Source organism: Gopherus evgoodei, chromosome 1 (genome assembly GCF_007399415.2).
Source record: "Gopherus evgoodei ecotype Sinaloan lineage chromosome 1, rGopEvg1_v1.p, whole genome shotgun sequence".
NCBI classification, from domain to species: domain Eukaryota; kingdom Metazoa; phylum Chordata; order Testudines; family Testudinidae; genus Gopherus; species Gopherus evgoodei.
The window spans coordinates 225,019,932-225,027,538 of NC_044322.1; the positions used below are offsets into that span (position 1 = coordinate 225,019,932).

The window sequence follows — 7,607 nt, forward strand, 5'->3', positions numbered from 1 at the left end:
TCTCAGTGGCCAGGGGGCTCCATCTGCTGGAACAGTGAATGGTGCCTTTGTTCTGCTCTTGGGTTTGGGCTGTGGAGCCCTGGCAGGTGTGTGAATGGCACAGATGTTAGTGGGGGTGGGAGGCAGGTGTTTGCCCTAGTGCAGGAGCAGCCTATATGGTGGCCTGTGCACTGCTTGGTCTCACCAGTGTAATGAGTTGTGGGGGGCTCACTCCAATCCTTAGCAGGACACCACAAATCAGCACTAACTGGTCACCCTCACTGGCCATCTCTGTGTGGATGTCAGTGACTGAATGGCTCATGGGAGCTGAAATCCCCCCTCACTCGTAGAGATGGTTTAGAACAGAGGCAAATGGGTGGTGGACATGATATGTAGGAAGTACCATGCTTTGCCTACTCAGGGATAAACAGAGGACACCACTCCCCAGGGCTGCTGATTCAGTGCCTTTTAAGACCAATAAATGCCTATCAAGGAAAAAATCAGGGAGAGACGAGAACATAAGGCAAGACATTTGGAGAGGTAAATGAAGAAACACAGTGGGGAAAAGCCAAAATGGCTAGAGCTTCCTTAATAGGCAGCATGCCAGGGGAATGCTGCTGTTTCTAAGTCATGTATCCGGTACTAAGGGCAGCATGTCAGACACATTTCACCTCACCAAACAGGAGCCTTATGATGCAGCCACACAGATAAATGCAGAAAGAGAGAAGACCCTATGCAGGCTGCCATTTACCACCCTTCCTGGCTTTTTTCTGCCTCACTTTCCCTCCTCCTCCTTTCTCACCCTCCTGCATTAGTCTCACTTTCTCATTCTCTGTATCTTTTCCTTCTCTTTTTCTGGTGAGAGAATCTATGATGCGACACAGCAGCCTGGGCGCTGTCAGCAATGGGAGCCTGGCTCATCCCTGGGAGAGCTGCTCACCCTAAACTTGGGGCATTCTAAGCTCCTATAGTTCAGGATGACCCTTCGGAAGAGGACAAGGCTCCTGGACGCATGCACAAGAGTCAAGGCCACTCGAATGGGCTTGTCCACCCCTCTCAGGTCCAAGCACACCCTCTGGACTGATGGGAAGGTCAGTTCAGCTGGGATGACGATCAGATATCTCCTGCAGGAGGCACGAAGAAAAGAAGAACAATGAAGTTTAAATGCTCACTCTCATGGGAACAAATGGTACTAATGATATAGGGTCCATGTGACAACTTGTATAGGGATGGAGGTGACAACATCTATCAGACTGGCTGGGAGAGAGTATAACAATGTCTGTAGGTTCAGGGAGTGGATTTGACAAATTCTGTAGAATCGTGAGGGGAACATGTGATAAATTCAATAAATTCAATGAGGAGCAAGCCACCAATGGAAAGGAAACAGGATCTCGCCCTGATATCTGCATCCGTAGGTGCCGTTTTTATGAGTTGCCAGGGGATGCTCGACTCCCACTCTGCCCCAGGCCCTGCCCCCACTCCACTCCTTCCCCCAAACTCCCACCTCACCTCTTCCCCAGCTGCCCCTGCCCTGCCCCGATCCAGACCCTCCCCCAAGTGTGCCTCCCTTCACTCCTCCCCCCAACACCTCCTGAACGCTGATGAACAGCTGATTCATGGTGGGTGGGAGGCGCTGGGAAGGAGGAGGAGGTGCTGATCAGTGGGACTGCTGGCAGCTAGGAGGCACTGGGGGGAGGAGGAGAAGCTAATTGGGGTGGGGGCTGCCAATGGGTGCTGAGCACCCACTATTTTTTTCCCAAGGGTGCTCCAGTCCCAGAGCACCCATGGAGTTGGCACCAATGTTTGCATCCATTCTCTGAGGAATCTCACCCTCAAGGACAGGTTGTAATCAGTCCTGCAGGATCATGGGTGAGTGCAGGAAGCTCTGTGGGCTCGGGTGCTGTTGGAGAGGTGAAGAGCAAATCCTCCCCATCAAGTGATGAGTCACATTTTCCATGTGCCAAACTACACCTAGGTGTAAAATACAAAAGAAATGAATCCTTGGTGGAAGGATGATCTCCCTGCACCATCTGGTGGGGAGGAGGAGGGAAAGGAGTCCAGAGACTATTTTGACCTCAAAGGAGAGAGAAATTTAGTCAAACATTTTGGCGGATCAACCCATAATCTCCTAATTCCCATGGGATGGTGATGGCTGCAGAGGCAAACCAGTATGTTATCGGGGAGGCTGGCAGATAACTCTGTGATCTCCGGGTTAACAAAATCCACTATGTGGTGAAGTTGGAACATATCCCTAGCAAAGATGGAAGGACCAAGCCCTGCAGGTGTGGTGAGGAGAAGTGGGGAAGATGCTGTGTGGCTTAGAAATGCAGCTCACCTCTATTAAAAAAGAAGATGGAAGATCTATATATCCTCTTTCCCTTTTAAGTCCATTTTTTAACCTTAGGCCAAACCCTAAGGTCTCTACTAATTTCTTACTCCGTCACTGGCAGTTTTGACACCAACGGGAGTTTTCTCTGAGCAAATATTTTGGGATTTCATCTGTCTCATACCATCTTCCATCACAGGAACTCAAAGCACTTTATAGACATTAATGGATTTAGCCTCACAACCCCTTGCAGTGTGGGACACAGAGTCAGGGCCACTTTAGAGGTGCTTGCAGGGCAAAGGGGGTGCAGCACCACTCAGGTTTGGCCCAGCCACTCTTCTGTCATGATGGGGGCCGGTCTGGGCCAAATTTGAGTAAGTGGCTTTGTGACCTGGCACACAGCATTGCAAAGCCACTTAAGATTGGCCCAGCCATTCTTCTGTCATGATGGAGGCCCACATGTGCCAAAGCTGAGAAGCTCTGCGACCCCATGTGCCAGATTGCAACATCTAGAGCAAAGAGCTGTGCCCAGCTCTGAAGGACAGGAGCAGCCACTGCAGGGTGCTAGGTGGGCTCGCTCGCCAAACCCTCCTGCCCAGAGCCTCCCCTCAGTGGTTATGTTTTGGAAGAGGTGTGTGCTTCAGTTTCAGATTTTGCCCCAAGTCCCCAGAAACCTCTGTGCAGACCTGTCTGGAGTTCAAGACCAGAAGGGACCACCAGATCATCTAGTCTGACCTTCATATCACAGGCAAGTAACCCTCACCCACCCAGGGCCGCCCGGGGCGGGCGGGAGAAGTAGGGCTATTTACCCCACACCTCGTGCCCCACAGGGGACCCACGAGCCCTGGCCCAGCAGCAGTCTGGGTCTTCGGCTGGCATTTCAGCAGCAGGGGGCCCTTCAGTGCTGCCGAAGATGCGGAGCAACTGAAGGGCCCCCCACCGCCAAAATGCCAGCGAAGACCCAGACTGCCTCCATGGAGTACAAGCGCTGCAGCTCCCCTGCTTTGCCCCAGACCCCCTGAATCCTCTGGACAGCCTTGCACTCAGCCACCCCTGAACTGAGTCCAATACATTGGTTTAGGTTAAAATATTACAGCCCTTGGGAGACTATTAAGTGCCACAGGCAGAGGAGAGGAGGGACCAAGGTTGCATCCGTGCCCAAGTCCCCATAATGACAGGGAATTGATTCAATGAGATATAGCCACGTGATCGTAGCGAGTGATCCATGCTGCAGAGGAAAGCAAAACAAAAAGCAAAAAGCCAAGGTCCCTGCCAATCTGACCCAGGGGATAATTCTTTTCTGACCTTAAAAATGCCGATCAGTTAGACCCTGCATATGTGAGTAGGCTCCATCTGCCACGCCCCTGAGATAATTCTCTATACTTCCTCAGAACCCCGCTCCTGCCTCCAGCAGTATTAACTCCAACTGACAGATGGGGAAACCAATGTGGAGAAGTGACCCATCCAAGGACATAAAGTCACTGGCCAAGCCAGGAGAACCAGATCTTTCCAGACTCCCAGCCTATGCGTTAACCACAAACCCACAGGCTGAAGTCCTATATTTATCCCTCAGGAAAGGCAGCACTCTGACTCTGGGACTTGATTCTGCCCTGGGGGCAGAGGGGAGTCTCCAGGCCCCATGCAGTCCATGGCTTCTCTGCTTTCACTGCCACCCCCGGCACCAATCAGTGCTAGCAATATTGCAGGGTTTACAATGTAGACACCTCCCCTGCTTGGAGCAAAACTGAGAGCCACCAGCACATGTCACTCGGGCTACTGCTACATCCCTTTGGAGCACGATACAGTAGCACAAGTGAGGGGCCTGCACAGCTCTCCTGGCACAGAGAAAGCACCTGTACCTCGGACAAGGGAACCATCCCCAGTGGGGCCTCTCTCCCTGGTGGAGTCCTAGAAATCAGAGCTGGGGACAGACCTGCTGGGCCTGACTGCAATGTTCAGGTCTGGATCTAGATCCAAACCAGCCAAAGTTCTGGGCACACTTAGACCTGGGGCCTTGGCTCTGCCCTTATAGAGATATGGACCAATTGTGAACTTCCAATCCAAATCAGTCCCAGAGCTCTGGGTCATTCCAATCTCAGGTCTGATTAGGACCCATCTCTAACATCTGGGCCATTCTTCCAGGAGCCAGCTCAGAATTGTTTGGTCTATTCTCCAAAACTTTGGGAACTAGGACTGGACAATGTCCCAACTTGAAATGAAGCTCCCATCCCTTCTCTGGGGAAAATTCTTCCATAGTCTCACAGACCCTGCTGTTGGGCAGTATCTTCTGGTCAGCCAGACCCAAATCCTCCATCCCCCTTCCTTTGTTCAGTATCATCCCCTTTACTCCTAGGTCCTCCCCCTCAAGCCGCCAACCCCTCCTTCCTCAGTGTTGCAACTTTCCATATACCCAGATGATCATCACATTTCTCTGATATATTTTAGTGGGACTTTCTCAGGTTAGTAGGATTTGGTCCTATAAGAGGCTTGTAGGATGTTGCAAACCACCCCCAAGCCTGTCCCTTCAGAGAACAGACAGGAATGGTTGCTGCCTCCCTCCTGTGACATCCTGGTCCCATTGACCACCTCAACGTTACCTCTACTGATCAAGTATTTCAACATCTCTTATGGTTGTGCCACTGTCACCATGGTGTAGAACACGCAGCTAAGGATGATGGGAGCCCACATCTTCATGGGAGGTCCGTGGGGAACACAGGAAGTGGAGTGTCTCAGGATGGAGGTCAGGAGAGAAGAGAGGCTGGTGATGAAGCTTGTTCTCTCATTTGGAGAACTCCAGACCTCCCGTGTTCTGCTGTTTCTCCCCAAGGATGGGGAAGCAGAACAAGAGTCCAAGGGATCATCACATCTCTCATTTGCTCCAATAATTATAGTCTCCCAGATCCAGGGGTGTATCACACAGGATGCTCCCCAGCCAATCCAAGCCTTCCTGGACTCTGTCCACTAGTCACTGGCCCCCTCTGGTTCCCATGCTCCCCCCCACATCAATTAGTGTCATTCAGACAAATTGGCTTTTCAACCCATTGAGCAGATGCAGATTTCACATTTGCTAAGCTGACCCCACTCACTGTTCCGCTTGCAACTTCTGTCCCATTGTTTTGCCTTGAGATGGATCATCATGAGTCCCCTCTTGCATGCACACTTGGCTGGATTTCATAGTGAATGCTTCTGACCATACCACCCTCAAATCCTGTGATCCCATTAGCTCTCATGTGCCAAGAAGTTTCAGGGCCTGCTCAGGATTTGTATGGGAGACCAGGTGTTGTAGAAAATGGGCAGCCAAGTCATAGGTGCTCCCTGAGTCCTGGAAGAGGGAGTTACCCAGTTTCCCAATTTTGCACTAGTCTGGGGGATGAGACTGGAAGACAGAGCAGAGCCCTCCCTCACAGATCACCTTGTCTTCTAAGGGTACATTGCACTGAGTCCATGAGCTCAAGTTTCACCTCGTCTACTCAGTGCTTCTAATACTTCTGCACACATCAAACTTGATTATTGAGCAAGAGTCCATCTCTCTCCCAAGAAACAGGCATTCGACAGATATAGATATATTTTTATAGATAGATAGATAGATAGACAGATATAGATATAGATATATAAATCAATTCTATACTATGGGTATAGAATCCTGGGCTCTAATACAGCAGAACTCAGCCATGCTGCCTTTTCCAAAGAAGCAGCCAAATCCACAAGTGCTTTGCTAGCCTGTCTCTCCCTTCTGAGAGCTAGGAACAGAACCCAAGAACCCTGATCCCCAACATTCCCTTGCTGTGTAACAAGGCATCTAACCCTCTGGCAAAATGGGCCACACCCTTTTCTAGTGGCTGGTTGCCATGGAGGCATCTATTTGGGGACTGAAGCCCAAGTCCTCAAAGGTATTTAGACGTTTAACCTCTATTCCATAGATGCCTAAATACCCATGGGGATCTGGGCCTGGATGTTCTAGGACATCGCTAATGGCTTACACAGTCTTTCAGCTATAAATCACCAGTTTGAATCCAGCCCAACAACTGAAGGGTGTTCCCATCTAATGGATGCTAATGGCCACTTTATGAGATGGGTTTGGTGGGTCTCAGTTCCAGTTCCCACAATGCAAACTCAGTACCACGCTGCACTGATTGTCTGGCTCAGCAGAGAAACTGACCTACCTGTTACCCATGGGGCAGACTTCTGCTGTCAGGACAGAGGAGAGCTGGCAGGGTGGTGTGCATGAGCAGCTTGCTTGTAGACAAACGGAGAACTTTCTTCACCAAGGCTGCCAGTTTGCTGCCTCTATCACTATTTAATCTACATTGTTTTTAAATGGAGATTATTACATACAATATATGTCCCTGTATGCAAATTAGCTTACTACATAATTTTTCACTCAACAACAGCATCCCTAATTTTTTCCCCAAAGAGTAGCAATGGTGTTTGCTATCTTTCAGCATGAAAATTTGGTGATAGAACTGGACCAGGACCAAATTCCCAGCCCAATCACTCCCAAATTTTAGGATGTTAGAAATTCCAACTGCAGCAGTAGAATTTGGGGCCATCTCTGCTTTCTGTGTCTGATTTGCCTTCCGAGCATCTTCCAAAATACTCTTGTTATATAAATTCCTAAGCATCAGGCAAAACTTCTGTAGTGTGCAGGGATTAGAATACCTCAGGGTCACAACATTTGCATCCATAACTTCTCCATTAGGCAGCTGTTGAGTCTAATCTTGTATATTAGCCTAACAGCCATGTAGTTTTGAAATGTATCACAAAACTATCCCAAGCCACCGAGTGCTTGAGTGAATTAGCCACTGGGAACATTTTTTTTCTTTTGAATATAGGATGGGGAAACTGCCACGTGACGAAGGAAATTGGCACATTTTTGCCCTGCTGCCTAATTTGGTCATAAAACCAAGATAGACAGGAGTCTTGTCTAGCTGCATATCACTTCTCCCAGCTGAAACTCTGGCTCTGATAACTGTGGAAAAGGAGGGAAAATGCACCTGGATAAACAAAAGAGCAAAAGTAGGAGCAGGAACAGAATCTTTCTCCCTGGCGCTGACCCAAACTTAAGGTACTGTACTTGGTCCTCATCCAGCACTGGCAGTGCCTGCCGAACATCCCCAGCTGGCATTTAGGGGGTTATTTTTGCAACAGATCCACACCATGGGATCGGTTTCCATGGGAAAAGCCTGGATCTCTCACAAAGATACTAGCTACTATGATACTAGGGTGTCCTAGAAACATTGTGGAAAGAGAGAGATGTTCTCAAGAGCTGACCAGATAATGTGCATCCTGAGATCACTACTCA

General features: G+C 49.5%; 1 protein-coding gene across 1 annotated transcript in view; it reads right to left on the reverse strand.

Annotated features, from left to right (window-relative positions):
• LOC115644506 (alpha-2-macroglobulin-like protein 1) overlaps window positions 1–6,479 on the reverse strand; it is a 46,480-nt gene extending 40,001 nt beyond the window's left edge. Inside the window, 2 exon segments of the mRNA XM_030548955.1 lie at window positions 920–1,103; window positions 6,469–6,479. Coding sequence (XP_030404815.1) covers window positions 920–1,103; window positions 6,469–6,479 — 195 coding nt within the window.
• Between the last annotated feature and the right edge of the window lie 1,128 nt (window positions 6,480–7,607).